The sequence below is a fragment of the Xenopus tropicalis genome, chromosome 7 (assembly GCF_000004195.4).
Source record: "Xenopus tropicalis strain Nigerian chromosome 7, UCB_Xtro_10.0, whole genome shotgun sequence".
Classification (NCBI taxonomy): Eukaryota; Metazoa; Chordata; class Amphibia; order Anura; family Pipidae; genus Xenopus; species Xenopus tropicalis.
Genome location: NC_030683.2, coordinates 93,692,010 through 93,707,403, shown reverse-complemented (window position 1 = coordinate 93,707,403; position 15,394 = coordinate 93,692,010). Strand labels below are relative to the sequence as shown.

Below are 15,394 nucleotides of genomic sequence, written 5' to 3'. Positions count from 1 at the left end.
AGAAAAGGGACTGTCTGTAAGTTGGAGAGAAAGCATACAGTCCTCTTTAATGGGCTTTGTAGGAACAGGATGGCCATGGGCTTATCACAAGAGTTTGAAGCCGCCTTCCTTAGTGACCAGCTAAGTCTATATAACAACATACAACAGCTCTGACATAAAGAGTCCTGTGAAACCTCCTTAACAGGCTCCAGAGTTTTAGGTTTTGTTTTTTTAATTTAACCTCCCAGGGATCTCTTTGGTATAACCATCACAAGACCTTTATTCACCCCGGAAATTTTTTGAGATGAACATAAAAAATAAACGAAATTGGATTAAATGAAGATCCATTTCTCCAGAGAATACAGTTACACTATTTTATAAACAGTGTATAGGCACAATTCTGGAAGGAAATACAAACCTTGCGAGCATTGTTTATCATCCTTTATTTTTTCTTAATTAAACACCAATGCATGAAGGTGTAACTTACTCTATGCAAAGATCAGCTCTGCAGATACATATTTACAACGAGGTAGGTGGGAAATATGGACCTACTAGCACGAGCACAGGCTTTCCTTTTAGTTGCCAGTAAACCACATTAAATATAAATCATCCTATCTTCCGATTACTCTGTAGCATGCCTTAGCTGAGCTGTGCAGCATGTTCACTCCCATTCCAAAATATAAATGTAAATGTAGAGAGAGGCAATGTTCTATGCACACAGTAACCTGTGCCTTCGTACTTCCATAAAACAATAGAAAATTAATTCTCTTAGACTGGCAACCTCCAGTCACTCTAATTTCATGTAAATACAGCACACTTTGAATAATAAACATATTACATATATCTTTCCTCCTTAGTGCTTATTACATGCCACATATCTGAGCACTGACATACATTTTAAATGTGATCATTGTCACAGCCTGTAGTCATGTTGGAAGCAGGGGCCAATAAAATGGTAATCTGTGAAACAAATGCCCATGGTTCTTCCAATAAAATGTGAAATGTGCCAGCACTGCGCCTTACTCTGGTCTGAGAGTGCCCAGTAATTAATGTATAGACTTATCTGGATTGTCTGTAAACGGAAATAACACCCACTTATAAAAAAGGATGAGTTCTTTCCAATCCCATGAATAAAGACAGCAGAAAAAGCTGTGCCCATGATGAAACCTAGACGCACTCGCTTGTCTGTTCAGATGATTCTTCTTTTCTCTATAGGTGCATGTTGCAAAGGAGACAGCAGTTTCTAGGTTTTTGGTCTATTAAGTAATTGCTGGATGCCAGCAAATATTGATAGTGTGTGTTTAACACTTGGGCGGGTTTCCCAAGCTGCTCTCACACTGTCATTTGCTTGCTTAATTCTGTCACTTCTTGTATTGGAATTCTGCACCCTGTTGGGAGAGAAAGAAAATGTTTCTAGACAATACTGTTTTTACTTTTTCTCTGTATTTATTTTATTTTTTGGGCAAAAATACTGTTTATTCTCATGTTACTTAGTAAATCCAGTTTTCATAAAGTACATATTGTCAAATAGGTCTAGACTGGGATTCAAAATAGGCCCTGGCTTTTCTAGTACATAGAGACCCAGACATCCCTCCACCAGTTCACTAAATAGTGACTGTCTATGCCATCTTATTACACTACACCCTGTACTGTTCACACCTTTTAATCCATACTTTTCTCACCCTCAGGCTCAGACTGTAACCCCTAGATTGTTCATCTGTTTGCACCTCAGAACAATGAGCAGTGCCAGCATTGTGTATGTACAGTATGTATGTATGTATAACTTTATTTATAAAGCGTCACAAGGGTACGCACCGCTGTATGTACTGCCTGTATGTGCCATACTCTGCCTGCCCTATCTGTGTGCCTTACTCTGCCTGTCCTATGCTGCCTGTGTGTGCCATACTCTGCCTGCCCTATGCTGCCTGTGTGTGTGTCATACTCTGCCTGCCCTATGCTGCCTGTGTGTGCCATACTCTGCCAGCCCTATGCTGCCTGTATGTGCCATACTCTGCCTGCCCTATGCTGCCTGTGTGTGTCATACTCTGCCTGCCCTATGCTGCCTTTGTGTGTCATACTCTGCCTGCCCTATGCTGCCTGTGTGTGCCATATTCTGCCTGCCCTATGTTGCCTGTGTGTGCCATACTCTGACTGCCATACTCTGCCTGCCCTACCCTGCTGGTGTGTGCCATACTCTGCCTGCCCTATACTATCTGTGTGTATCATACTCTGCCTGCCCTATGCTGCCTGTGTGTGCCATACCCTGCCTGCCCTACCCTGCCTGTGTGCCATACTCTGCCTGCCCTACCCTGCTGGTGTGTGCCATACTCTGCCTGCCCTATGCTGCCATTGTGTGCCACACTTTGCCTGCCCTATGCTGCCTGTGTGTGCCATACTCAGCCTGCCCTATGCTGCCTGCGTGGGTCATACTCTGCCTGCCCTATTCTGCCTGTGGGTGCCATACTCCGCCTGCCCTGACCTGCCTGTGTGTGCTATACTCTGCCTTCCCTACCCTGCTGGTGTGTGCCATACTCTGCCTGCCCTATACTGTCTGTGTGTGCCAAACTCTGCCTGCCCTATACTGCCTGTGTGTGCCATACTCTGCCTACCCTACCCTGCCTGTGTGTGCCATACTCTGCCTGCCCTACCCTGCTGGTGTGTGCCACACTCTGCCTGCCCTATGCTGCCATTGTGTGCCACACTCTGCCTGCCCTATGCTGCCATTGTGTGCCACACTCTGCCTGCCCTATGCATCCATTGTGTGCCACACTCTGCCTGCCCTATGCTGTCATTGTGTGCCATACTCTGCCTGCCCCATGCTGCCTGTGGGAGGTGAACCTGGCAGGGGTTTGTTCTGAGAGTTTGTTATATAAATGAAAGGTGATATTCCTACACCAACCATTTGGGTTTTTGCTGCGCTACCACCATTAATGTGGGTATGGTCTTAAAAGCTCTTGTGATAACATGGGTGTGGTTTAAAGTTTAAAAAGGGGGAGTGGTCAAAACTGTCTTCCCTTATCAGCCCTCCACCATATAGGCCCTCGGTACCACAGAAGTTGGACAGCACTGCCCTAATTTATAGCACAGATTTTTTTAAATTTTTGAATAAAAATTTCTGCTGTCAAATCCTACTTTCCCACACATGTGTTAAGAACAAAGGAATATTAAGAATGAAAAACTGTAGGATAAAAAAGGGATGAAAGCATGGCAGGGGGTGAAAAAAGGGGTGTGAATATGACAAGCGGATGGAAGAAGGATGGTGTGAGGAAAATAGGTTGATGGGAGAATGAAGTGGGGTAGTGAGTGGTGTATTGGAGACAATATGATGTTGAAGAATGTTTAAAATATAGTCACTGGCACTGCAATATCCCTGTTAATCACAAAGATATTGTTTCAATAAATTAGTCATAAAAAAGATTTGCATCAGCCTTCAGATTCCCATATCCATTATACCTGATAGCACTTTGTCATACGCCCTTTTCTGTTCTATACGTAATTAATAAACAAGAACATTATGCTGCATGGCTTTATATCTGTTTATATATATCTGCAGTTAGCAATACTTATTCTTACCGCGGAAATTTCTCTTTTCCTTTCTTTGACACATATGTACAAACATTATTAAAAATATGGTGGCGGAGACCATAAGCAGGATTACTGCAATGAGGATGAAAGACAGGAACTCTGTGTCATAAATAAGAGACATAGAAATAAGTTAATAGGGCATTTAGAATCATTTTACACATGCACACGGTATCTAATGCACAGGAGCCATGCCTGTACTATACAGTATAACCACATAAAATAATGATATCCTTATTAACATTGCTGAGTGATGTCATCAGTTATAATCAGTAATTATTCATGTAATTTCACATGAATTACTTTAAAGCCTCATGAAACCTGGGCACACAGTAAACACTGATATTGGATGGCTCATTTACAGACAGTGGGGCAGGGAAGCACAAAGCATGTTTTGCGCACTCTGCACCCTTTCCCACCGTCAGCACTTGGGAGCAAATACCTGCCCTTTCTCCTTGAAAAAAGCACTGCGATGTTCAGCAGCACTGTATTCATTTTGCAGTGGGGAGGCCTGTAGGCTGCCCCTTAACTTACCGGCCAATCTGCACTCTGCACCTCATGGCAGATTTTTAGCCCAGAACATGGGTGATAGCCCTGGGTGCCAATGTTTTCTGCTCAAGCACTTCTGCAAAGGGCATTAATAAATTAGGTCCTGTGCCTAAAGCATTTGGATGCACTTTGCAAAATCTAAAGGACTCTTTCAATAAAATAAGTGCAGTGTGTAAAAACAGGTGTAAATCAGTATTATTTTTCCCACAATGCAACCTTTTTTAACACCTGAGTTCCAGTATTATTTTAGGCCCCGACTAAGTAGCATGTGCCAGCAATTGTGGGTGATTAACTAGTGCAGAAACGTAGGCAGTATATATATAGGGTGATTAACTAGTGCAGAAACGTAGGCAGTATATATATAGGCAGTATATATATATATATATATATAAAAAGGGAGCCCTGGGATTAAAATCTCCTCAATGAAGGTCCCTCTGCATCAATGCACAATGTACTAAATGCATGCTGTTCTGCACATTGCACTTGTGCAGTTGAGTTAGTAAATGAGCATGTTTATTAGGTACTATTAAGGTACTATTTAAGTGTGTGAACTTTTTCCCCCATAAAAAAAGAATACCCCCATTGAGTTCATATTCAATGTGTGCTCAAACAGGCCAAGATTTGTGGGCAGGCCATGAAGGCCGTCAGCATCTGCACTGGGGAATGGACAGGAGATTTCGACAATCGATCCAGTCCCCAGTGCAGCCAATCGGTGTTGGGTGAATGCCTTTGAGCCTCACCCTGTATACTTTCATTTCAGTAAAGTAATTCAGTAAACTTCCACTTACTCCAGTTTGTGGAGCTGTTGTTGACAGTTGTTGCATTATTAAAAACTATATTTCCTTCAGTGGCCCTTGGGTGACTGGTTGTTGCTTTCCCAGAGACAGGAGCTTTTGTTGACGTGCTGCTGCGGAACACTTGGCTGGGCAAGATTTTGGGCCTTGAGCACTTTACATCTTCAGTGGAGGAGCCAGGTTCCTGCTGTTCTTCACCCGTTGCACTGCAGCTTTAATCAGTAGAAAGGGAAATACACAGAGAAAATGGGAATTACAAAAAAGAATCTTCTTCTTTATTTTCATTCTTTGTGCTTATAAAGGCATTCGGTGTCATTTATTAAACATTGTACAGGTTGTAGAGAGCAAAAAACAGGTACCCAAAGACCTGGCCCTTTATGCACCAGAGAACACAGCACTGCCTGATATAAGCATTACTTTATTCATAGTAGGAGGGTGGCAAGAGGGTGCATGCTCTGCAGCTTGCATATTATTCATATGTACAAGCTGGGGCCATCGGGCACAATTTGTAGGAGTATACCTGCCTGTGTGTGTGTGTGGGGGGGGGGGGGGGGGGTAATCAGACCCAAAAGAACCACTGTCAACTTGTCACAGGTTCCTGCAGACATTTGGGGGATGATTTCAATGGTAATAGCATTTGGGAGAGATTTGCTCAGCACAAGTAAATAGATGGTTTTAGATTTCTGTTGCAGTGTAAAGCTTGTCTGTGTCATTGGACCCCACATTAATGATTCAGATGTGTGTGAACTGAGCATGGTGGTGTTTGATCAAAGCAGTTGCACACATTTTAAACTGACAAATTCATCTGCTTTAATAAAAGTGTTAACTAGCAACACACTTTCCCAACAGCCAGGAACAATCGTGACTCAGGAATGTACTTAGTAACTGAGAAATATCTAATTATTCTGAATTCCCCAGAATTTTATTAGTTGATATTGTGAGTCAGCAACATATTCAGAAGAAAACAAATACATTCTGTCTGTGATGCTTTTATTTGGATGAATACAAAGGAAATAATCATCTACTAAGAAGAGGAAGGTATACATGTACGTACTAGGGTGTTGTCTGCCTTAAATGTATTCGTAATATTAAATCCCCAGGGAATATTGGCAAATATTGTTTTTTAGGTAAAAAGGCAGGAACAAAAATCCGCCCGAGTGTTTGGCAATTGTAGGTTGATATAAAGATAAGGATGCTGAAGAGATGGGATGCAACAATGTTTGCTGGGATTCTCAAATTGCCCATTGCCTCTGAATTTTTTTAAGTTAGGCTTTCTAGTGACCTTTTCCCATCTGAATGCAATAATCTACCCTTAGGCTAGTGCCACATGGGCCTGCATGTTCACACCAAAATCTGTGCATGAGTGCAGACAGTTGAGCAAGTGGAGGCCAGGAGATGGGTTGTGTCTTGGCCTGTGTTGGCACTAGCCTTAGGGATTCCAGTATAAGATTTTACAGTCCTCTGCATAGACAAGGTAAAGGGTGCCCTATGATCTTCTGTGGTTATTAGGATAGTCTAAGACCCATTGGCTAATGAAAAGTGATTTCTCATTCCTAAGCATGACCTGGTATAATGAAATTGCAGTGGGCAATGGAGACCTGAATACTGGCCTTGAACTAAAAGATACCTACACAATACCCAAAGCGTTACCACTGATCATTCTGCTTATAGACTGAAAGATAATGGAAAATAATGGATGATGTCCTTATATTAGCCATGTGTTTTATAGGGGAACATCTGAATGCTCCCCATTGCTCCTTAACCCAATGCATGGCAGAAAATATAAAAAAACATATAATGGGCCAGTGAACATGTACTCCATGCTGACTGTGGTACGATATTCTGTTCTATATCAGTAGTAGGAAAGCTTCTGGAAGGGGTAATAAGGGATAGGATAGTTGAATACATTGCAGTTCACAATACTATTAGTTTGTGCCAGCATGGTTTTATGCGTAACAGATCTTGCCAGACTAATTTAGTTGCCTTTTATGAGGAGGTGAGCAGGAACCTTGATGCTGGAATGGCAGTTGATGTCATCTACTTAGATTTTGCTAAAGCGTTTGATACAGTACCTCACAGAAGGTTAATGATCAAATTGAGGAATATTGGCCTAGAACATAATATTTGTAATTGGATAGAAAACTGGCTGAAGGATAGAGTACAAAGAGTGGTGGTAAATGGAACATTTTCTAATTGGGCCAGTGTGGTTAGTGGAGTACCGCAGGGGTCAGTCCTTGGTCCTTTGCTTTTTAACTTGTTTATTAATGACCTGGAGGGGGGCATAGAGAGTACTGTTTCTATTTTTGCTGATGACACTAAATTGTGCAAAACTATAAGTTCCATGCAGGATGCTGCCGCTTTGCAGAGCGATTTGACAAAATTGGAAAACTGGGCAGCAAACTGGAAAATGAGGTTCAATGTTGACAAGTGCAAAGTTATGCACTTTGGTAGGAATAATATAAACGCAAACTATCTACTGAATGGTAGTGTGTTGGGGGCATCCTTAATGGAGAAGGATCTAGGGGTTTTTGTAGATCACAAGTTGTCTAATTCCAGGCAGTGTCATTCTGTGGCTACTACAGCAAATAAAGTGCTGTCTTGTATAAAAAAGGGCATTGACTCAAGGGATGAGAACATATTTTTGCCGCTTTATAGGTCCCTGGTAAGGCCTCACCTTGAGTATGCAGTGCAGTTTTGGGCTCCAGTCCTCAAGAAGGATATTAATGAGCTGGAGAGAGTGCAGAGACGTGCAACTAAACTGGTAAAGGGGATGGAAGATTTAAGCTATGAGGTTAGACTGTCGAGGTTGGGGTTGTTTTCTCTGGAAAAGAGGCGCTTGCGAGGGGACATGATTACTCTGTACAAGTACATTAGAGGGGATTATAGGCAGTTGGGGGATGTTCTTTTTTCTCATAAAAACAATCAGAACAACAGAGGTCACCCCTATAGATTAGAGGAACAGAGCTTCCATTTGAAGCAGCGTAGGTGGTTTTTCACGGTGAGGGCAGTGAGGCTGTGGAATGCCCTTCCTAGTGATGTGGTAATGGCAGACTCTGTTAATGCCTTTAAGAGGGGCCTGGATGAGTTTTTGAACAAGCAGAATATCCAAGGCTATTGTGATACTAATATCTACAGTTAGTATTACTGGTTGTATATATATAGTTTATGTATGTGAGTGTATAGATTGGTTAGTATAGGTTGTGTGCTGGGTTTACTCGGATGGGTTGAACTTGATGGACAATGGTCTTTTTTCAACCCTATGTAACTATGTAACTATGTAACTATACGTCATGAGGCACGTAAGATAAAGATAATAAATTAAGATTTAGATAATCTTACATTTCAATACATTTACAAATTAATAAATATGTATTTAATGTTTAATAAGATCGCGCCTTTTTTAGCAGAAACAGTTTATTATATAAATAATTATTTTTGCCACTTACTTAGTCCATGGGCGGCAGATGCTGTTGTCTTCACGTGAGAAGTGTCCTTGTGGGCAGGGCACACATTCTGAAATGTGTAAGGAAAGAAGTTAAAGCTCTGCATGGGCTTAGTCAAACCATTTACAATGTATTAAGCATGGACATTTGAATGGATTCGCTCTATTCACTATATGTTTGGATGGAGATGTCAAATATATATTGTTTTCAGTATTTATTAGTGCAACATCCTCAGCAATATATTTGCCCTTTAGCAGCACCCCCGGCATAACTGCCCAACCTTTTTAATGCTCATAAGACTGAATAGAAGCAATGTTCCAATATGAAAGTTTAGTGGAAAGCCTTGCCAGTAGTGTTGAGAGGTACTGCATTAAATGCTTTAGCAAAGTCTAAGTAGATCTCATCCACTGCCATCCCAGAGTCCAGGTTTCATCTCACCTCCTCATAGAAAGCAATTAGATTATACTGGCAGGATCTATTGCACATAAAACCATGCTGGTAACTGCCATGACAGGCTGCTTGTCTTACAACCCTCTGCTCTTTGGCAGCGATCACCAACCAGAAGCATGCATCCATGATAAAAATGATTCGCTTACGGAAGTATGATCCTTAATAATTCCTTCTAGTAGTTCTACTTTATCACTGAACTGCAGTATGAGACAGTATGGATGTATAACACAAAAGCAAAGGTATTATAAAAATAAACTTACGATTTGCTACTATGTGATTCCCTTTATTGCACAGACATGCTGTCTCCTTGTCATTTTTCGGTTCACTTCCGGCTGGGCATTTGCACACAGCATCAGAGGATTTGTCACAAGGTTTTAACTCAATGCTACCTAAAACAAGAGCATTATTGGTTTAGTAAACAATGACCTATGACAAACTATGGGAATATTTATTATAGAAAAACACAAAAACACAATTTATTAGTACTGAGTATCTCTACCACATTAAAAGCACATTAGAACTTGGCTGGTCAGCCTACCAATTCACACAATCACATATATCTACATTTCAGTTATAATGCCGCACTTTAGTCCATATATATTATTTTGTGATTAACCCCAAAAAAACTGGATTAAAATTTGAAAATTAAAAATAATTGAAAAATAAAAATTGTAATTCCCAAATAATTATTTTAAAAAGAGGCCCATTTTTTTCCGTCGCCAATAATGTTGCCAATAGCAACCAATCAGCAATTACATTTGAACATTCACCTACAAGTTAGAAAACAAAAGCAACAACCTCATTGGTTGCTATAGGCAACATCACCAGTGATATAATAAATATGCCTCTAATCATGCACAAACATGAAAGAACACATAACTTATGCATATGATCCCAGCTGGTAACAGGTTTCCTATCTAGGAAAATCCAAATCCTATCTAGGAGAACCCTCTTTTTAAATTCTTTCCCTTTTTTGGGGGGGGGGGGCACTGAAAGAAATACAAAATGCCACAGAGTAGTTGCCTTCAAGCAGGTTTGTTTTACTTGGCACAGGTGAGGTGGGTATGCTGTCTCTGCTTTTAAGGCTATGGTATAAGTAATGTTTTCCACTCATATTTATTGCTGATGATCTTTCTCCACTGGAGGCAAGGAAAGCACCGCTGGTATCTTCATAGATGATAATCGCTCAAAAACTAATCAGAGCTGAGCCCTTATGCCCTTTACACCCCCCACCTCCACCCCCACCAGAGGATCTCTTACTTTTATCACAAGGATTGCAGACCCTGCATTTGTAAATTGTTTTTGGTTGGTTAAAGAATCCTTCCGGGCATGGTTCACATGTTGGTTTAGGATTATTGCTGGTACAACGTGCTTTCATTTCCTCACCTGGAAAAGGAGAAAAAAAACCCTGCTTTTAGCAAAGACAAAACTAATGACATGTTTAACATTATCCTGATCATGTGCAGGGAAAATGACGTATCTACTGCATCAATAAGCATCGACAGAAAGTCTGCAGGCAGTGATGACTCTTTGTACAGAAAGAGGAAACTGGAATTTTTCCTGTGTATGAAAGAACAATTGCCTACACAACAATTACTCACATTGACTAGACTGTTATACACCTGACATTTTCAATAGAGGAAATATAAAATATTACATTGTCATAACATGGGCTCATTTAGTGACACTAGATGGATGGATGCAAAATGATAATATTTATAAAAGTACTTGCACCAATACAAACTCCTTGCAACTAATGTGCCCCTTAACCCTGCTCTGAATTTCACACATCAGTGCTAGGGATCCCTGGGAATACAGCCAGTCTGGACCTGTAGCAATTGCATCGTTCTAGTGGTTTGTGCCCATGTATGCAACTACATAGAGGTCAATCTAATTGGATGTTAAGGCCATTACGGACACTAGCCTCCATATGTAATAAAAGGCACTAAGTTTGCCCAGGAGTAGTAACCCATAGCAACCAATAAGATATATGCTTTTACACAGGTGACCAGTAAATCCTACTTGCTGTTTAGTTACTGCTCCTGGGCACTAAATGGCATCCCCTTATGAAACTGTGCAATTGACAGAAATGGGGAGCATTGGGGGCTAACTGGTGCACTGAAAGATAACACAATATGGGTGACAAACCATGGAAATCTAAACCCAAAAAGTGCACATTGTACATAACATTGTATTTGTGTGTGACTGGGCCACTGATAGACTGTTTCTGTTACTTCACTAGGTATAGTATATTAAAGTAATAGCTTTTTTAACAATTGTGAAAATCTTGACCTAAGGTGTTATTCCTGCTTTGGTTGCTTTGAAACTCTTTGCTACTGAGCATGGTGGGAATCCTAAGCGGCTGCGGTATTTTCACCCAGAAAGTCTCGGTTTTAATCAAGGGTGCAGCTCTACAGGTGCTATAAGAACCACAACAGTTTCCTTCAGTTGTAGAACGTCTCACAAACCCCATTCCTGGCAGCGTTTGCTCATACACAGTTATTCTATTAGTGATGGGAAAGTGTGGCTAGACTTGTTCTTGTCTTAGAAACACCTGACAGGTTCGTACTGGAACATTCTTTAACTTGTGGCTACAATGCTTCTAGCAACAGATTGGATCACAGTGTAGATCCCTTTTTTCCAGCCTTCCCCCATTGGTCTCTATTTCAGTACCAACTTGATATCTGTTTACATCTCATACAGAGACCAATAAGTTGCTGACTGAGTAGGCAATCAATGTCAGCCCACATACAACCTTTAACTAGTATTATCCAACCATGAATACAGTACAAACTTATATGGCTATGGATCGCCAAATAGAAATATCTGTGGGACTTTTATATACAGTTTCTGTACTCTTATTGATTCACCTCCCCCTGTCACCTTCCTATATTTGTTTTCAACATCTGTCCCAAACGACTTTAAGAATTGTTTCTGGTCAGTTCCTAAAATGCTTAAAAACCTGAAGAAGACACCCATATATTAGAGGAATTAGCCATGCACCTGTACCCAACAACAAGTAGCACCATCTAGCCAGCGGTGGTGTAGCTAGTAGGATGCCTAGATGATCATAGAGTTGTTACTTCAATGCACAGGTTTTCAAAATTTTTGAAATAAGGTCTTAAAATCTATTCCACCATTCATACAGGTTTCCTATATTTGTTTTTTGTGAGTAATTACAACTCCCATACGAACAACCCTGAAGAAGATTCTAACTCTGTTTCTGAAATGAAGTGGCAGCCTTACCCAGGCTTGTACCGTTGTTCCTCTATAGTTAACTCCACATATAGTGACGTTACATAATTATTAAGTATAACACCTTGTCTCTCGGTGAGAGGGGTTTGGTGATTTATCATGGCATTATCTAAGAAAGGGCAGTTTAGAAGCTGAAAGCACATAATTACTGACATTCTCTCTGGTGCAGTCACTCTTCACTTAGTGCAACACATCAACAGTTTTGTATAGAAAGCAGAGCCAGTCAAATAGACATAGATTTTCAAACCAGGGGCTTAAGTGTATCTGGTTTATTTATAAACACTGGGCAAATTAGAACCTGGGCAGTAACCCATGGCAACCAGTCATGTGTTTGCTTTCATTGTTCTGCCTGCAGCTAGCCCAAAACGGCTAATCAATGATCGGTTGCTATGGGTTACTGCCCAGGTGCAAATTTGCCCAGTGTTTATAAATGAGCCCCATGTTTACTGTGCGTTTTCCTCTGAAAGTTCTCTGTTCCATTTCATGTATTGTAGCTCCCCATCTCTTTGCCAAACTTCCCCTTTCATGTGCAGTCTCAGCTGCTTCAGGAAGTAAACGGTTTCTCTATTTCTGTTTGTGAATGTTATATATTTGAAGTTATCGCCTACAAAAGGAAAAATAGCGCTTTCAGAAAAAAAACCTGTTATGTTCTCATAGGAGCTGGCAGAAAAGGGGAAATACACAATTTGCAGGTGTTTTAAATAGATTAAATTGCTCTGATGACTATTGCAGTCATATGTTAGATAGAGGTTGTTGCTGAACCACAACAAAGATTTCTGAGTAGCCAACAGTGCTGGTATTTGTACATCTACATACTAAGAACTTGGCCCCTTCAGCCCATGTGCATGATTGGGGGCATGACCCGTGATGCCTACATGCGTTTCATAAGCCAATCCCTTCGAAGCTCCGTCTCCCCCAGGTACCACTACAGTCATTGAGTCTCCACCCCTAGCACTTACATCACTGTTGCAGTTCCTGACCATGGGGCTTTTTTAGTGGAGTAAACATGTGTGACTGATTCCTAACTGCATAACATCACTGTCAGATAGTATATTAGGAGGAAGATGGTCTGTTTACTTCCCCTAAGCTTTGATAATGACCCTGAACACAAATCATATTTATTTGCTGGCTTATCAGTTTAATGGGGATGTGTGCTTTTAAGTTAAAATTAGTATGTTATAGATGGAACTAGTCTAAGTAACTTTTTATTTGGGATATTTTGTTATTTATTTTGTATACTATTGGTAATAATTTGCAGCCAATTGTTTTATATTCTTAGCCTGCAAGACAAAATGCTATTTTATATTTATATGTATTTTACTTGCTTGTCATTATATTCAAACCATCTCATATTGATTCTATTGATTTATCCACACTGGCAGTTATGCCTTAGCAACCAGACAGCACTTGAAATTTATAAAACAAACATTGTAAGTATTTTGAAAGGCTCAAGACATTTGTACTAAATGTCAGTTTTATGATAAACTACTCATTGAATACCAGATAAATATATAATTTATATTATGCATGGCTGATGCATGGCAGAAATCCCCACAGGTTCCTGCTGCACGGCTGCTTAGTAACCATGCTCTCAGTCCCAGTTTGGGATGGTCAAATTCTAGCACTTTTTACAGTTCTGATATGGCTACTCTTAATTAATTGAATTGTTTGCCACTGATACTGAATCAGAATATGACTTTCGTGTATATGCTTATTGGATATGTTTAAATTAAGTTTACAGTTTGCAATACATACATGCAAAAGTGATGTATGTATGCCTCTTAACATGGGGTATAATATCAATTAACATATATATGTAATATAAAGGTAGTAGCATTCATTAATAACTGTGCATAGAGATGTAACCAACCACCAAATAATTCTCATTCATATCATTCAATATAAGGTTCTGTCTAAGTCTGGGTAATGAAGCCCAAAAAGAAACTGTAAAAGGACCCTAGAATCTCACAGGGGCATCAGTGTAATAACCACGGAATCCCCCAGGTACTAAATGGATCAGTATCAATGAGAATTGAGCCAGCTGACAGGTATGAGTAAAGTGCTGCATGTGGTCTGGTGTTTATAGGCTCCTCTTTATCTGGTGTGCAACAATGGCAGGACCACCAAAAGCCAGAATGTGGCCCTATTATTTATATAAAACAGGGCTGTCATAGGGCAACCCTACAGTCTTCGAATGTCAATGAATGGTAGGGAGTTGCAGTTCATCATAGGCTGGAGGGTATAGAGTGGCCTCTATTCACCAATTTCCACCTCTACTACCACTAGCAATTTACTCTATTATATAGATATTATATGTATGACTATGACAGTGCTATAAAAGGGGCTGCATCGTCTCTGTATTATTACAGGAGTGTCATTTAAAAGTGATTTTTTTTCCCCCAGATGACGTGGTGGCGCTGTTCTATAGCTGTTCTACCAAGCCTTGTCATATATTAGAGCCAATACAACCCTTTAGGCACATGTAGCTTTGGGTTATTAATCAAATGTGAAATTATATATTGTGTGTAGGAAAGCCCTGTTCATGTATGACACCTATTAGCACCATCAGTTGAGAAACAACTGAGAGTAATTTGCTAAAACAATGAATATTATGTCAGATCTTATTTAAAATTTAAGGAAATTACATTATTATGTAGTTATAAAAATAATGTTGGTATGAACTCAGTTAATATATGGGGCATGCTCTGTGCAGTTTGAGCTGCTTGAAGAAGTCATTTCAGATGTATTATATTCTGTGTACCTATCTGCCAGAGAAAGCTCCGCTGTGGGGGGAAGCAAGTGAAAAAGGCAAATAAGGAACAACTTAACGCCACAGAAGCTGCAAATGTCACAATATTTCAGTGTGAATTCTCTCCAGATTCTTACCTGCAGCACAGTAGTCACAGCAGATCTCTTTGTCTGCTCCTGTAAAGTATGAGCTCTGGTGACTTGGGCACACAGCATGGTTGGTAGTGAGTAGGGGAAGAATCCAAAGTGCCACGAGAAGGCAGAGCTCAGCCATAGCCTTGGTGCCTTGATTCATCTGGGAGGAGAAAGAACCCACTTCTGCTACACCATGCTCAAATGTTCCATTTTATGTCTCAGGGGAGGGGAGAAGCTTGTCACCAACCAATCGGTGTTTTCTCCTTTTTTGCGGTGGCTTTTAAACCTAAAGGAAATGTTTTTAAGTGCAAAATCAAAAAAACCTGAGACACGTCTGATTTTCTTTGAAAGTGAAGCTTTATTCATAAGCTTTTAATAGCGCCTTTTCTTCATCCATCTAACACTTTTTTCATGGTTCAACTTCTGTCCAATAAAAGGGGAAAAGGGTTTTCTATGCCT

General features: G+C 40.4%; 1 protein-coding gene across 1 annotated transcript; it reads right to left on the bottom strand.

Moving 5' to 3' along the window:
* Positions 1-405: 405 nt before the first annotated feature.
* On the bottom strand, positions 406-15,099 carry tnfrsf4 (TNF receptor superfamily member 4). Its single transcript, XM_031905881.1, has 7 exons — positions 14,939-15,099; positions 10,058-10,183; positions 9,058-9,186; positions 8,351-8,417; positions 4,899-5,116; positions 3,553-3,663; positions 406-1,367 (listed from the first exon to the last, which is right to left on the bottom strand). The coding sequence occupies exons 1-7, from the start codon at positions 15,093-15,095 to the stop codon at positions 1,312-1,314; spliced, it is 864 nt and encodes a 287-aa protein (XP_031761741.1). The 5' UTR covers positions 15,096-15,099; the 3' UTR covers positions 406-1,311.
* Between the last annotated feature and the right edge of the window lie 295 nt (positions 15,100-15,394).

Excerpts from the sequence above, each read along its gene's own strand:
- tnfrsf4 (XM_031905881.1), bottom strand. The coding sequence starts at position 15,095 with ATGAATCAAGGCACCAAGGCTATGGCTGAGCTCTGCCTTCTCGTGGCA. Across the intron at positions 5,117-8,350 it reads ATCTGCCGCCCATGGACTAA|CTGCAGTGCAACGGGTGAAG; the intron begins GTAAGTGGCAAA and ends TACTGATTAAAG. Across the intron at positions 3,664-4,898 it reads CAACAGCTCCACAAACTGGA|AGTTCCTGTCTTTCATCCTC; the intron begins GTAAGTGGAAGT and ends TTTATGACACAG.